This window comes from Leguminivora glycinivorella, chromosome 13 (assembly GCF_023078275.1).
Source record: "Leguminivora glycinivorella isolate SPB_JAAS2020 chromosome 13, LegGlyc_1.1, whole genome shotgun sequence".
Lineage (NCBI taxonomy): Eukaryota > Metazoa > Arthropoda > Insecta > Lepidoptera > Tortricidae > Leguminivora > Leguminivora glycinivorella.
The window spans coordinates 15,637,387-15,654,710 of NC_062983.1; the positions used below are offsets into that span (position 1 = coordinate 15,637,387).

At 37.6% G+C, this 17,324-nt stretch overlaps 1 protein-coding gene across 7 annotated transcripts in view; it reads right to left on the bottom strand.

The window, feature by feature from the left end:
- LOC125232811 (synaptosomal-associated protein 25-like) overlaps positions 1-17,324 on the bottom strand; it is an 84,469-nt gene that overhangs the window by 43,251 nt on the left and 23,894 nt on the right. For all 7 annotated transcript variants that reach the window (XM_048138597.1, XM_048138596.1, XM_048138591.1 and 4 more), the window contains one exon: positions 420-513. In XM_048138597.1, the coding sequence (XP_047994554.1) occupies positions 420-513 (94 nt within the window). The remainder of the gene's footprint in view (positions 1-419; positions 514-17,324) is intronic.

Consider the following 17,324-nt stretch of genomic DNA (forward strand, 5'->3'; position numbering starts at 1 on the left):
GTCGCGCGACCGTCTCCGTCGCGTCTCATACTTCCATATCGATAAGGTTTGATTTCGTATGCGTCGCATCGCCGTCGCGCGACCATCGCGCGACCGTCGCCCACACAAGCCACGGCGTTAGGGCACTTCTATGAGTTTCAATTGTTTGAGAATATGAGCGTGCACTCAGGCCTTACATTAATGCCACACAAATATATGAAAGAGGCGCGTTCCTACGCCCGCAGTCTAAGCTCGTGTAGGTGAACGCGCATGAATAAGATCAGATAAGACAGGTTGACTGTTCGCGTTTTTGACAGGCGATAACTGTGAGGTAATCGAGAGCGGGCGAGCGGCACTTTCAGCGCGGAGCGGGAGTGGCCATACTGTACAATAGACTCTTTATTATACTGTGCTGTATGCAGTGAAGCTAAGATACTGACCTCATCGGTGACCTGTCCCTGGCGCATCTGGAGCTGCTCGAGCTCGCTTCGCGGCGCGCCATTTGGCTCGGCGGGTGGCATGGCGGCAGGCATCCTGAAACAAAAGAACAACAATGTTCTCACTATGAAACAAATGAAAGCTTATTTATTTATATAAATAAATAAACAATAAACTGAATAATATAGGGTGGCTTTAGTGTCACGAGAACCGACCGCGCGGAGCGATCCACGCAACCAATTTATATGAAGTTGATGTTGTCGTCCGCGCGGACCAGTCCGCTTTACGCCGTGGCTTGCGTGGGCGACGGTCGGCGACGGTCGCGCGATGGTCGCGCGACGGCGATGCGACGCATACGAAATCAAACCTTATCGATATGGAAGCATGAGACGCGACGGCGACGGTCGCGCGACGGTCGCCCACGCAAGACACGGCATTACTCTAAAACGCTCCCTGAAGTTAATACATAGTGCGGACTCGGTCGCATCCGCGCGCTCGGTCCGCGTGACACTGAAACCAGCCTCCTACTTGCTACTATCCAGACAGACGAAGAAGGTAAAGAGATTACTCTTTCCCTTAGGTAGGTACACCGAAGAACGGGAAAATACACAAGTTGGAGAAAAATGGCAAATACACTGTGGAGGAAGCCAAGACTCAAAAGAGATGTAGCACAAGAAGTAAAGTAACCAATTACGTACAAGGGCTCGAAAATGCGCCACACAATTCGTAATTATCAACATTTTTCATTCTTTCATAAATGTTACACACGATAAAACTACTAAAGATTCTCTCAAGCCAGCACTAATAAAAAAAAAGAAAACCGAGACACCTCGCAACCCAGTTTCCGAGCGAGTATAAAAGAAAAGAAAACCGATGCAGCACAATGTCACAGTTTTCCAGAGACTTTTCATTTCCACGTGTCATGTTTTTGCTGCTGGAAGATAATTTTAGTTCACAATTGCGAACCACATATACGGTGGTTTTAAACGTGTAAGGACTAACGGGATAACCGCCCACCAGACACTTTTACCCCGGTAGACCTTATAAACGTCTGTGAATCTAAGTTAGCTACCTACTAAATATTCTTTTGAAGATTTTTGACGTGACAACGTCTAATAACTCGTTACTACGGGTGCATGCACGAAAAAGTTGACGTCATGGTACCGTTCCGCAAGCGAGAGCGCAACTGTCATGATTGACGTTGTCACGTCAAACTACCATCCGTAAACCGACTTTATAGACAACCAACTTTTTTAAATTATGTATTTTCGTTTCATTACATTTTATAAAGCCGCATTTTGAAAATGGTAACTGAAGACGCAGGTTAGATTCCCTTCTCGGCTACCCTGTGTACTTGGTCACTTTCCCATTAGTTAGTGTATGATATAATATGAATGAATATAGGATATTTTCAATCAAAAGGTACCAAATTGTCGGTTGTTGATGATTGATTTCGCATTGAAGCTGTTAAGGAAATAGCGGCTTATTTACGACCGATATACAATAAGTACACTTTTGATTGAAAACGTCACACATTTCACTTAATGATTTAGCAGACGTTGTAAAATAATTAGCAAATATTAAAATTCATATCACAATCGTGATGCTTGTCCCTTAGAGATAACGGAATCTCAATTCCGATCTTTCGTTTTATTATCTAAAGTGGATTGAGAAAACTTTTAGCGATGTGATTGGTTTGGAATTAAGTTGGAATTATTTGGATGAGATTTCTAATTTGATAAGTCTGGCATTACTTCAATGAAGATTTACGACTAAACACATAGATTTGTATTTATTTCAAGTCAAAGCTCCATTTAGACGGTTCAACAAGTCATTAATTTTTTGCTACTTCGTACTCGATTATTGATTATACGTTAGATATTCGATCGACATTAATGTAACGTGTAGTAATGTAGTTATAGTTATTTGTTTTACAAGGGTTCAAAGTGATTGTTTTTTCACCACACCAACACGCACAAAATACTGACTATAAAACATCAGACTAAATCAAATCAATTTATTCAATATTTTTGATTCAAAATCATCATTTATACGTAAATTCTACCAGCCAGCTCAAGATATCAAGTTAAAATTTGTATGAAATTACTTTGCACTCTTGTGGATAAAATGCAATTTTGCTATCTGTTTTCGAATAGCAAAGTAAGTCTTTATCAGTTGGTGTGGTGAAATAGTTATTTGTTTGTTACAAGGGGCAAAGTTGTATTTTAACGCCGAGCATGAATTTAAAACGAATATGTGAAAGGATTCTATAGTTGAACCACGAGCGAAGCGAGTGATTCGAAATAGAATCCTGAACCGATTCACAATGAAGTAAAATACATTTGCACCCGAGTGTAACACAAAACTTTTCCCCTTACTACAGGAGGAAACTATAACGCAAAAAATGCGTTTATCACTGCTTTCAGTAGTTCCACAGGTGGTAAATCATCTTTATTACTAGATTCACCTACTTTTATCAATTTTAAAGCAGTTAATTTGACTTTATTCAAGGTCAAATTACTTTACCCACTAGTGGATAAAATGAAAAATATATTAAATACTGCATGGTAGTTTTTAAGTTGTCCAAATAAGGCTTAAAGTTGAGGAGTGTCTTTTCAACAGGACTTATTTCTATCAACAAGGTTTATTTCTCTAGGAAGACAGATAAAAATTACCTCTGTTGACTTATAAAAATTAGTCCCTTTGAAAAGACACTCCTCAGCTATGTGTTCCTATTACACACTTAACTTGAAAATTACAGACAATTTTCTTCTAAGAAAGCTAGCTACGAAGCTATCCAAGCTTAGCTGAACGAAGAATGCACGCATTGAGCGTTATTCTTTCATCATTTTCATATTACAACGATGCTTTCATTCTTCAGACATAATCGTTAGCTAAGAGGACTCTTGACCTGACCTTTTTCTAGCATTTCTCGGTCGAAGAACGTTCGCTTACTTTTCCAGCCATTTTCCCTATTTCCAAGTCTCGTGTAATTCATATTAGACTGATATTGCGTGCTAGGGATAATGAAAGTATCTCATAACAATACGTTTAGAGACTGGAGGTAAAAATAAATATTAAAAAGTGTCCAATAATTTTCGAATAGCAGCTCGGTAATTGAAAATTTTCTGTAGATATAAGGTACAGCGGGGCAAATCCCGACTGGGGGGGGGGGGGGGGGGCAAATGTAAGTGATCAATTTTTTTTCATGTTTTACAATGTTTGCATTATTAAATAGAGTGTCCAGTGTCCACCGGTTATGTATGGCAGGCGTGTTCAGTCGATACATGTAGAACTCAACTTCATAGCGTAATAATGGAAAAAATTGATTAGTTAGTTACAATTGTTCCCCAGTCGAGATTTGTCCCGCTGTACCTTAAATAGGATATATTATAGTGACATCTTATCCGATTCGACCTTATATATATTCTAGAAATAAAAGTTTTATACCATTATACCATATTCTAGAAATAAAAGTTATATGTCAGTAATTCCCGTCAACTTTGTACAATGCCACGTCAGCAAATTTTAATTGATCCTATTTTGTTACCAACATTTAGTAATATAATTCGACTTTCGTAAGATATATACAGGATAATTGTTATAATTAAGAAAATATAGATACTAGAGAACCTTAATGACGAAATAAAACTTAATAAAATCTCAATTCATCAACAAAATCTTGGTAACAAAATAGGAATTAATAAAAACAAATTTAACTTTTCCCTTAATTTTTGTACAAAGTTGACGGGAATTGCTGATGTAGGTACAAAATTATTGTGTTAAATTTTTAGCGCTTATATTTTGTCGCTTTTCCCGTGAAAAGCTTTAAGTGGATCGCATTCATTAGGCATTAAAACGACGGGGAAAATTCGTCTACTTTTCCCTCACGCTTTAAGCTTATTTCACGTTTATCAGACGATTGTGCGGCGCAAAATAACACCCTAAACGGAGGCGTAGAATAATCAGAATTGGTGCCCGAGAATTTTGCCCATAATGTTTGACGCTGAGAAACACAAAGAGAAAATTAATTGGCCAAAGTCTGAACTCATACTATAGACATACATACAAATAAAATAATAAGCAAATCACTTCTCACGTAATTCATGTATGACGTACAACATCGCGTGCGAGGGGTATAATGTAGTAACTTAACAATTGTAATTTTCAAGTGACAATTTGACGATATTTAACAGAGCGGTATATTTAGCCCTTATGTGTATTTCGAGGGAAGGTCAGTGACCTGGGCTAATAATTTGACGTGTCACCTGAATGGAAACCATTTTGGTACATTATTATTGATTACAAATTATTGTTTGTGTACCTACAGAAGTTTTCCTTTTTTAGGGTTCCGTAGTCTTAGAACCCTTTAGGTAGTGAGTCTATAATTATCCGTCCGTCCGTCCGTCCGTCCGAGATAACAGTAACCGCGCATTTGATTTGGAATATGTATATCAATCAAAGTGCAAAAATAAAAAATCAGGGTACCCCCTACATGTAAAGTGGGGGCGGATTTTTTTTTTCATTCCAACCCCAACGTGTGATATATTGTTGGATAGGTATTTAAAAATGAATAAGGGTTTACTAAGAATTTTCGGAAATAATCGCTCCTAAAGGAAAAAAAGTGCGTCCCCCCCCCCCCCCCCTCTAACTTTTGAACCATATGTTTAAAAAATATGAAAAAAATCACAAAAGTAGAACTTTATAAAGACTTTCTAGGAAAATTGTTTTGAACTTGATAGGTTTAGTGGTTTTTGAGAAAAATACGGAAAACTACGGAACCCTACACTGAGCGTGGCCCGACACGCTCTTGGCCGGTTTTTAGTTTGTTTTCCTTAGTTTAGGTAGTGAGCTATAATTATACTATGAGACAAGGCGTATTTGAGAACATATCGTCACTAGGTACTTTGAAAAAATCTCGTATCTCACGCTGCTCCTCCAAGTTAAAACGCAGTAAGTCTATATGCAGTCCATACATACTTACTACAATTTTCTTTTCATTGACAGACGAAGATACAAGTTTTTTTTAAAGTAGTGACGATATCTCTAATAATAATCTGTGCATAGGCTACTTATCACGGGTAGAATGTTGATCTAATAATTCCAACGGCACTGCAGAACCTTTTCACAGTAAAAGTTAAAGTGAAATTCTATGACAAATAAAGCAAGATGGAAATAAAACAGGGTTCTAGAGTGGCCTAGGCTTTCAATTGGTTGACCGTATCACCGTACGTACTCACTAAACTATATATCGTTGCCATATACTTTTACTAACGATGGTAATAAAATCATCAATCATATAATAAAAAGCACCCATTTCCAACACAACGTTGACAGGAAAATTCCCATAATATCTTATATTTACTCATTACTTATTCAGTTTTTTATTGCCCGTTCCCGTATCAGCCTGAAATACATTAGGGTAATAAATATTCCCGATTTCACGAAAGTATTAATTTCCAATTCTCACGGTGCGATTCGAATTATAACACATAACAAATTAGATACAGATACGACATAGAATATCTACCGTTCTCAAAAGGTGCTGTCGCTTAAGCATACGAACAAAATTTGTCTTTATGGTAAGCGAGCCGATAATACTTTTCATTTGAAAACGTATGTCTGTGTCAAAATCTACGTTTTTGTTTCACACTATCCTATCCAATATTGTATATGTATAGAAGTACATTTTAAGGTATATTCTTGTTTGAATCAGGCAGTGCAACACAACAAGGGACGTCCAATAAAAAGAACTGTGTTTACAATTACTAGTCCCTATGTATTAGCAAAGAGGATCGAGTATTAAAGAGAGTTACTGTCAAAGTAAAATGTGTAATCACAGTGCATACACTGCCATCTCTCGACACAGGCTTAAAACTTTTGAACCTCAGTTTTGACAATTTGGCCCATATTCTTAGCTTGATATGTTTTAAAATGTCAAATATTAATATTAGCGCCATCTAGCCGAGCGTACCCCAAAGGTGTATCGCCATCTAGCTCACCGTACCTTTTTCTGTATGGTTTTGGGGTACGTTTTTATCTTAGACTTTATCGGTCTATACGAAGTTATATAGGTCTTTGGTATTAGTATAAGCTAGTATTAAGTTACTTTTAAGAATTGCCGTGCCCTTATATGAAACTTTTATTTTATAAGACCCAATGTACTACATGAAAGCAAATAAATTACTTGATTATTTCATGTATACTATATACATAATGTTACACAAAATAAGTGCTCTGATTTCGGTTGATAAAAGTGTCACCAATTTTATGCTGTTTCATAAATAATAAGCTATTGAGTTGAGAGAACTCTCCCACGAGAATATCGCCTCATTTTTTATTTGGTTTTCCATTAACGGTTCTCATAATAAATAAATCATTTAGACAATACTAATACCAACGCATAGCAAGTTAACTAAAAGTATACATAAAAGTAAACTATGTAAATTAGCTCAGTGATCCAAAGTGTATCTTGTTCTCCGAAATGAGAGCACGCCACTTGTCCCGATCCTGTGCTGTCACTGACATGACGCTAACTAAAACAAAATTAAAATTTTGAAAAAACCCCCGACCGCGACATAGTGTTCCGATTTTCATGAAACGTGGCTAAGAACACTCCGACTAACTCAGCCTTCAAATAAAAAAACTAAATCTAATTCGCGAGCTACGATGCCACAGACAGACACACACACAGACAGACAGACACGTCAAACTTATAACACCCCGTCGTTTTTGCGTCGGGGGTTAAATAGATGGAAATAACTACCATTTCAAAAAGTATTATAGTTCTCGTTAACGTCACAAATAACACATAATCTCGTTATGTTTCAGGATTACAGACCCAGTTTATTTCTCAATCTTTTAATTAACCTTACTTTAACAGAGAACCATTAAACCTATACGTGTATCCCCCGATACCAATTTGTACTTCCACTGTTCGGTAGTAAATATCTTGGACCTTGGGTAACGAAGTTGGCAAAGGTCCCAATTACAGCTACCCGGTAACCTAGTTACGCTCCAGTTCTAATAAACTATTCAGAGATACGAGTGTTCATTCGAAATATTAAAAAAAAAAACAAAAACAAGACAGAAATGTGTATGAGGACGTACAGAAAATAGGATGGCCGAGGTTAGATCAGTTCTGATAAACAATTTATTCAAATATAAAAGGATTGTTTCAAAATACTCTATTTCATTTTATATTTGTTTTCCTAGTTGCTTTCTCAAATCTTGAGCTAGACTGTGTTTCCAGTGAGGAGGCACACTGACATTTTATCCCGCCAGGCGGCGCCTGTGCAAGTGTCTAGGCATGTCACTGTCATTCATATGTAAGAGAGAGAAAAAACATATCATCTTCTCGTTCTCACGTATGGACTAATAGGGTGGCGCCATCTGTCATAACCTTTGAGTGTGCCTCCTCATTTCCATCGCCACGTAGCGATTACCGAATTTAGAGAAGTCAAGAAGACTATTAAGTGAGAACGATTGTCACTCAGCTAGGCTACGTGATTATAGATGTAGTACGAACATTTTTTCTTCATATTTTCACGGAAATTCACGAACTAGTCACGCTATTTCAGTTAAGAAGTACCGACGTTCACCAAACTAGTAAGACAAAATACGAACGTTTCCGATAAAATTATAGAGGGAAAACTATTATGCACTGCATCTCTAGTTAGTATGGTTCGGAACCCGGCCAGGTTTCAATCACGGCGACATCTATGTCAGCGTGACCTAGTTGTGCTTAGAACCTCCAATAAATTATTCAAAGTTACCCGAGTTAACTGATGGCGGCCCACTATACATAATTTAGTGTTTGTCTGGATGCTAAAGCCCGGATAAGCGTACTAATGGTTTAAGTATTTAGGAAATCCACTTCGCAAATATGGGGATAATTAAAGAGATTTTAGAACGGCCGTGTGCTAAAACGGATGCGGTTTTTTTTTGAAATTTGTAAAGCATTTCCATATAGAATTTTGCGAGCGTCTGGTAGTCTTGGTAGTAAATTCATCCTCAAAATCTCTGGCTCCTTTTACACCCGAGCTGATACGATCGTGTTACGAGCTATGAACAAATATCGAGTATACAGCGTTTATTTGTAGCTTCCTTTCAACAGAAGGGTCATTCATGTGTAATAAGCACCATTTTATCAAAATTATAAATGCAGATGATCACTGAAGCATAATCTTCCGTGATGGAAAGATACATTTTATTCTGAAGACTGTCTCCTTATATCTGCTTTGATGTAGCTACAAAAGTATCTAGACCTAATGACCATTGTTTTATTCACGCCAACATAACCCGCTTCCGTAAAAGACAAAACAGAGTCCTCTATTTCGCTCGCTAAAACTAACTTCGACCTTACTTCAACTACACATGTTCCACCCATGGTCAAGAGTAGCAATGAAAGCATATTAGGTAATCGTGAGCGCTAACAGCCTCGTTCTGAGCGTTGTTTAGCCAACATAATGGAAACGAGCATGGCCGTTAAAACAAAGGAGAATGTTGGCGAACTTGAAAGTTGGAGTAGTGTTCAGAAATAAAGCGAGTCATTATGATATGAATATTTTTCGGTAGGACCGAATGCATGCATACAAGTGCGGAAAAGAGGATGTTCAAAACCAGTGGCGATAAATTAAAACACTACTGTTTTAAAGCGACACGAGTTACTAATATCTTCTTCGCCCGTATATCGTAAGACGTTTTTCAGTATATAATACGGCCCTTGAAGTTTCGACTCGACAAGAAACACAGAGTCAACCAATTAGATTCCTAGGCCACTGTAGGACTATGTCATAGTGAAGTTATAAATCAGATTGTAAGTAATCCCTTACTGCATGCTTGTCATTTTGACAAAGTTGTAGAGTGGCCTAGGGTTCCATTGGTTGACTGTACTACTTTACACCATAAGGACTGAAAATACATTTTTGATTAGTTTTGTAGTGTACTTGCTTGATCGTTCTTAAACTTTCATATGACTGACCTCATGAAATATAGTAGGTAAATTCAATCGGGAAATTGATGGTTTAAAAATAGATTTTTGTAACTAACACATCAATATGGATACAAAGAAATAAATATTTATTTCCAGTTTGACGATCACGAGTTTACCTAGCTAATACAAAATTAACCAAGATATTACACACCAATACCCACACAAAATTGTCTCATATAAGAGGTTTGACATTGAATTTCATAAATGTTTGATGTTTAAAAAATAACACTTGCATCAGCGGGCTCATCAAACGGGCTGTCAACTTGTAGGACTATGACTGTATCAATACCCAAACAAAACACAATCAACACTAATAATAGACATGTTAAAAGCCGGAGAAACAGTCCGAATCCACCCCCCGGTGGTAAATCGGAAGCCAGAACCTTTGTTGTCGCTACAAATAAGCTGTCGTGTATTTACGGCGTTATTTGCCACGAAGGCTTTTTCAGTTCCCACGGCTCACATGCGAAGGCTGATTGTGGTTAAACATTCTGATTTTGGCTTTGTTTTAATATGACTCTGAGTTTTTTGTTTTATAAATTCACTAGCTTTTGCCCGCGGCTTCGCTCGCGTTAGAAAGAGATAAAAAGTAGCCTATGTCACTCTCCATCCCTTCAACTATCACGTAAATTCGTCGCTCCGTTTTGCCGTGAAAGACGGACAAAGAAACAGACACACACACTTTCCCATTTATAATATTAGTATGGATAAGGCTGAGTGCACGCTCATATAGGGCGTGCACTCATGAGGACTCATGTAGGGTGGGGCGTGCGGTGTACATGTCAAATAATTGGAGCTCATACATGTGTCTTGAATCGACGCTGCATAGCGTGTTCGCGGGCACATATTTTTCATATAACTTCTCCAAAACTGCCTGTATATTTACTATTTATTAAATGTTGTATATTTACCGACCGCCGCGGTAAGGCTTAGACCAAATCATTTTTTTTTTAATTTATTATAAATGGGCTTACTCTTGACCACAGACCAGCCAAAGGCAAATGTCTGTAAAAGCCCGAAAATGTTTCTCAATTCGGTATTTTATCATCAGTCGGCAACGGTAAAACCTAGGATTTACCGGTAAAACGTAGGTTTTACCGTACTTCGGACTTTTAGAGTAACATGCCCATATTTTTGGCATTTTGTCCGTGTCAAAATTAATCACCTAGACCACCCTTGACTGTACACTTTGTAATCGTCACCTCTTTAGGGCAGTGGTTCTCAAACTTATTTTAACATGGAACCCTTTTAGAAAGCAAATATCTGACGGAACCCTTAAATTAAATAAATAAAAAAATAGTTTAATGCAATCTTTATTTTAATAAGTACTCATAATAGTAAAATCTAATCATTAGATTCTAATGTGAGGTATTACATGAAACTGTTTTATTTTAATTTTTCAACAATTGGTGAATATTTGGTTTTATGGAAGAGAGTTGAAGTTGCATATCAGGTAACCAAAATTCACACGGAGCCCCTAGAGAGGCTTTGCGGAGCCCTAGGGATCCGCGGAGCACACTTTGAGTATGGCTGCTTTAGGGATATTGATCGGATTTTCGCATAAGTGTGCGCGTGAGGTGCTTATACACTCTCAGTGGGCTATCACCATAGTGACATTAACACTTGGCACTGACAATGCCGTGCCTATTTATTTATGGTTTGATAAAAATAAAAAAATTAATAAAATCGTTATTATGGGATTAAATCAAATTATTTTAACAAATATTTTGATTTGTGTTTTTCAAGTAGTCACACTACTATATATAAATTAAAAATCGAAATAAGATGTCATATATTAAAGAAAAAATGACGCACACCACCAGTGGCAAAGGCCGGATTCGAACGCCGTCTTTAGCAATCTACGCACCGTCACCAGGTGACGGTGTGGCCTAGGGGTTCATGGCGTTAGCCCGGATTGCTAAAGACGCCGGTTCGAATCCGGCCTTCGCCACTGGTGGTGTCCGTCATTTTTTCTTTAATATATGACATCTTATTTCGATTTTTAAGTAATATTTTTTTTTTTTTATTATAAACGACACACCACGCATATGTGGGACGCCCAGGTGGAAAACGTCCGCGTGGGCGTCCCAGATATCGCTGGTGCGAGGAAGCCCTGAAAGACCTGTCCGCACTTGGTGTACCCAACTGGCGTGAAGTGGCGCAGGATAGGGCAGAGTGGCGATCTCTTGTGTCGGAGGCCAAGATCCTTTTTGGGTCGCTGAGCCAGTGAAGTAAGTAAGTATAAACGACACACCAACAGTACATAAACAATTCAAAGAATATAATGTGACAATAAAGGACACCCATAATATTTATGCACCAATAATTTCTTGTAGAGACACATTATTCCAAGTTACTTGCATTCTATGGACCGGAAGTGACCTGCCTAGTTTAGTCCTGGTAGAACTGGGACGAAAAATAGTGCGACGACAACAAGACCTCGTGCTAGTTTTCGGTACTGTAAAGTTTAAACCTTCCAACAGGTATGGTTCATTGATTTTACCGTTAACCAACTTATGTAACATAACCGTATCAAGATAGGATCGCCTAAGCTGCAAGGATGACATTTTGAATTTTTGGAGTCTTTCTTCGTATGTTAATTTCTTACGAGTTCCCTGGTTTCTCATCTTAAACACCAAATATCGAGTAAAAGAACGTTGAACTTTTTCCAGCTTGACAACAGTATTCAAGACGAGAACGTATAAGGGCATTGAAAAGAGTTTGAAATGTTTCAATTCGTTTGAATTTTTTGCCTATACGCTTTATAAAACCAAGCATTTTATTACTATCATTGATAACTGAGTCAATGTGATCTATAAAGTTCAATTTAGAGTCCAGGAAAACCCCGAGGTCTTTAACATTAGATATGTACTTCCCGCAGCACAGCATTATTGAGGTTATATTTAGAGCAAATGGGTAGCCTTTTTCTAGTAAATTTCATAAACAAGCATTTGTCAGCATTGAGACTCATATTATTCAGTAGACACCAGGTCTTTACACTATCCAGATCACTTTGCAATAGCAACGAGTCAGTTATTGATGTAACTACTTTATAAAGTTTCATATCGTCAGCATATAATAGACACTTGCTATGCTTGACCGATGACACTAAGTCGTTTATAAAGCAGATAAATAAAACCGGGCCAAGATGCGAGCCTTATGGAACCCCTGAGGTTGCTAAGTACGTATTAGAAAAGTAATCGTCTTTCACTATTCTTAACCGTCTGTCTGATAGATATGAGCAAAACCATCTCCACATCTCACCTGTGACGTCAAATTGGTCGTGTAGCTTAGATAAGAGGATACTGTGATCTACTTTATCAAAAGCGCTACTGAAATCGGTGTAGATAGCATCCACCTGGTGACCCGAGTCAATAGCTGTACCGACATCGTTTACATAACAAAGCAAATTTGTAGTTGTAGACTTAGAACTTACGAAGCCATGCTGCAGCGGAGAAATTCTTTCTTTAACATGCCAAGCTAGTTTTTTACAAATAATGGACTCGAAGATCTTAGCAAAAATACATAAAAGAGATATCGGCCTGTAGTTAGTTACCTTCGTCTTATCACCTTTTTTAAAGACCGGAACAACGTTAGCCTCCTTCCATGTAGTGGGGAATATAGAGTACCACACACAACATTTTTTTATAAAGTACGGTGGAATGCCATCGGGACCGGGACCCTTACTGACATCGAGTCATTTAAGCTCTTTCATTACAGAAGACGAATATTGTTACTCAGCATCAATATTTCCTTGTTGAACAGGAAATGAACGGCGAAATGTCACTGTCACTGTTGTGAAATTGACCACAGGTCGTATCAAAACAGAATCAAAATATCATATCGGTAAAACTGAACTAGCCTCCCTGTTATAATTAAAAACGCAACGACCACACGATAAAAAGTATCAACGTTTATTAATAACGATACTGATAAAACCCGATAAAGCTCTTTATTCAACGTGGGAATTGTGAAAGAAATTGCTTTTCGTGATGAAAGTTGGAGTTTTTACATTCTATTGTGCAATTTGACAACACTTATTAATTAGGAATGAAACGTTTTTTGACCTATCTTTGAAATCCGTCATTGGTCACACAATTTTCTGATAACATAAAAATCTAAGAAAGAGTACCTCCCAATCACCTTAAAGACCTACTCAAGTACTCATTATCCTGCCATAAATAAAATAAAATCTCCAGCAATATCGGTATTTTGAGCCAATAATTTACTCTCCTTTTTTGATCAGCTAAATAATAAACAGTCATTTAATTCTCAATCTCCCGCGGAATCTTTTCGACTTTGATTTAGAAAAGAACAAACGAAATGAAAATACTCAACGATTCAGTGAACGGTAAAAATAAATAAAAGAAAATAACATTCCAAAATCTGCAAAGGCCGATTACCCGTATCAGCCTTTCGTATTTTATACAAAAAAGGAAATCCAAAACTGTTATTCCGTTCCAATTCGTTAAGCCCTCTTTAACATGAAAATGTTATGAATGAAATAAAATTACCTTACGAGTTAAGGTTGGGAAATTCATAAAGAAAACAATTGAAAATCAAAACAAGGGTTAGAGGGGGGAACAAGTTTGACAATAGTTCTTATATCGCTGCAATAGGGTTTTCTGGTGGTCAGGTTACAGAGTGGATGTAACATGCGACGGGCATGCCCACGGCCTTTTGAATATTTATGATACAGCTTGTAGTCAACTTTATTATTGCAGAGGTCGCGAATTTAAGTTCGGCATGCAATCCGCCTTTTAAAGCGGATTATTGTTGTTATTTTTTGTTACTCGTAAAAGTATTTCATGTAGTTGTACCGGGTAGTGATTTTAAGTCACTCTCTAGTTCCGAAAGAATAACCGTTTTTTTTATTATGAACTTTTGTATATTAGAATTTTACCAAAGTTGACAAGCCGATAAAAATCGTTTTAATACCGTAGGCAAGAGACTATCGTTTATTCGCTCGCTAACAATGCTTGCTTATTAACTTTAGTAAAAGTTCATGAATTCTACAGATTAATTGGCGTTTCCTAACAAAAACAAAAAAAAAGCCAAACGAAATCTTACGAGTGGACAATTACTTGTGAACAAACGTTTGTTGGCTTTAAATTCTTAGGAAAAGTTGCCAAGACCTCAAAATAATTCTAGCGCGCGGCCATTGAGTTGAGTACCATCATGGCGTCTGGGCTCGAGTATTTGATAAAGGCTTCAAGAGGGGCTCTACAGGTCTCCTGCTTTATTTACGCTGGCTAGCTGTCTTTGTTTATAGGAGAATATATTGGCTTTGTCAAGAGTTGCTAGAGGTTGATCATTATCACAACAAAGTACCTAGAAATCCTAGAATAGAACAAAGTCACTTCCCGCTGTCTGTAATGTATGGTTAGAATTCACTTAGAATCTAATGGTGGGCAATCTTTTTGTATTGTGGGCTAAAAAGGAATTTTAGAGGTGGGCCAGATTTACACAAAAAATGTATTCTTATTACCAGAGATCCGATTTTTGTGCGTCATCTCATACTAAAAGTCATTAAAATGACGTAAGTCACTAAGAATGTCGCAAATCCGTCCGATCTCTGCTTATTACAGTGCTCGCCATATCTACATCACACACTATTATGAAGGACCGGTGGTTTGTCGGATACAATCCTTTCGCGGGCCATACTTGGCCCAACACTATTAGGTGATTTTGATGCGGTGTTTTTAATACATAGAGTAATCAAAGACCGTATAGACGGATTTCCGTATAGACGGATAAAGTCTAAGAAAAAAACGTACCTCAAAACCATCATGAAAAAGGTACGGTGGCCAAGATGGCGTTACACCTTTGGGGAACGCATGGCTAGATGGCACTAATAAAAATATTTTAAATTTTAACACATATCAAGCTAAGAATATGGGCCAAATTGTCATAACTGAGGTTCAAAAGTTTTAAGCCTGTGTCGAGAGATGGCAGTCTATGCACTGTGATTACACATTTTACTTTGACAGTCTATAATACTCAATCCTCTTTGCAGTAATTCAAGAGAAAGTTTTATATGTGTAATACGTCGGCCCTACGCGGAGCTCGGCCTTCGGCCTTCGCTCGAATATAGAAATTGAATTGAATTGAATTGAAAACCGGGACTGGAGGTTTAGTTAAGAAAATACCTAGCTAAGTTTTACAGATAAGAAATAAAATAACTTAGTTTATTTGATTTGAATTTTTGCAGCGAATAAAACGCTAGTGCTGTTAAGGGCTGCTACAGACATTTTTATTTTTATTATAAACTGCTCAGTGATTGACCTTAGTCGCACATGATGGAAAGTGACGACAAGGCCGAAGTTGCAGCTCACTGGTTCAGTAATAGCCTATTCACTCTTGACTTGGATAAACCCAGATTGTATTCGGCCAGGAATACAGATGAGGGGAGCATGGACGTACTACATTCAAACTGCAATTTGTACTGCAAGACTGCAACGAGAGCAGTCGGCGAGCAGTTACCATTACTGATGTGCCGACGGAAAGTGTCCAAAATTCTGAAATTTTCACATAGGAAAACTTCGGAAACTTTCCATACTTTGTATGGACAAGTATGGATGGTAATTTTCCATTTCATAAATTTAAATTCCCTTTATTTTTCGTGAAAGTTTCGTGAATTTTTAAGAAATTTAAGATTTTTTTGGAAAATTTCCGCAACTTGCACATCATTAGTTACCATACAATACAAGTTTTAGTTCAGTTCGTCTGTGTCGGTTCTGGTGACTTTTAAACATTTTATTAGAAATGTAGCCATAATCGTTATGAATGATACCAAAATAAGTCCAGTCAGCGTTCGACAGTCACTCTATTCTTGAGCACAATGCCATTTTGCGGATGTCTGGAGACTCGAGTGTTTGACAAAGGTGAATCAGGTTTGCTGACTTAGATGCTGTATTTATTGTGGAAGAAAAATTTCTGTTATAATTCTGTTATAATTTATTTTCTGTAAACAATGAAAATGATCTTTTTTTGTTTTTTATTGCAATAATGTATGAAGTCGACGAATATTATTGATCTACGAGACACTAATGCGTATCTGGTTCCAGTTACACCTTAAGTGGAAAAACATTTTGCTTGTTAAATTGATAACTGTGTCAGACTTTCAAAAGGAAGTAAGTAACAAACTTTTGAATATTAAACTGAATTTTCGATTCTAAAAGTTTCCACTTTTTAATGATTTTGCTCTTAACCGCAAGGTTGAAGAGATTTAATTTTGTTATCCTCTAACAAATTCTCGAATCCCTCAGAAGTTCCGAACTTTGGCTGTTTTCTTTCATAATATTAACGACTGGAGGGTTAAAACGATTTGCAAGAAAAACAGCGGGATTTTACATAATCATTTATTGGTAGCGTGCCATAAGGCTTACACATGATGAATGGAAATTCTGAATGAAACGCGAGTCCATAAATCTTGTAACTTTGTTTCCTAAGTCATTCGCGTAACGCGCGTCGATAAATCATATTACATTATAATCTGAGTTTAGATCGAAAGTCAACAAGTTAAAGAAGAGAGTCGTTAGGTTCTCGATGGCGACAGCCTGGGCAAGCTATCTCCACGTCGGAATGTGGCCGTAACTTTGTTTCCTAAGTCAGTCGTGTAACGTGCGTCGATAAATCATGCTACATTATAATCTGGGTTTAGATCGAAAGTCAACAAGTTAAAGAAGAGAGTCGTTAGGTTCTCGATGGCGACAGCCTGGGCAAGCTATCTCCACGTCGGAATGTGGCCGTAACTTTGTTTCCTAAGTCAGTCGTGTAACGTGCGACGATAAATCATGCTAAATTATAATCTGGGTTTAGTTAGAAAGTCAACAAGTTAAAGAAGAGAGTCGTTAGGTTTTCGGTGGCGAGAACTTCGGTAAGCTATCTCAACGTCGGGATTTGGCCGTCG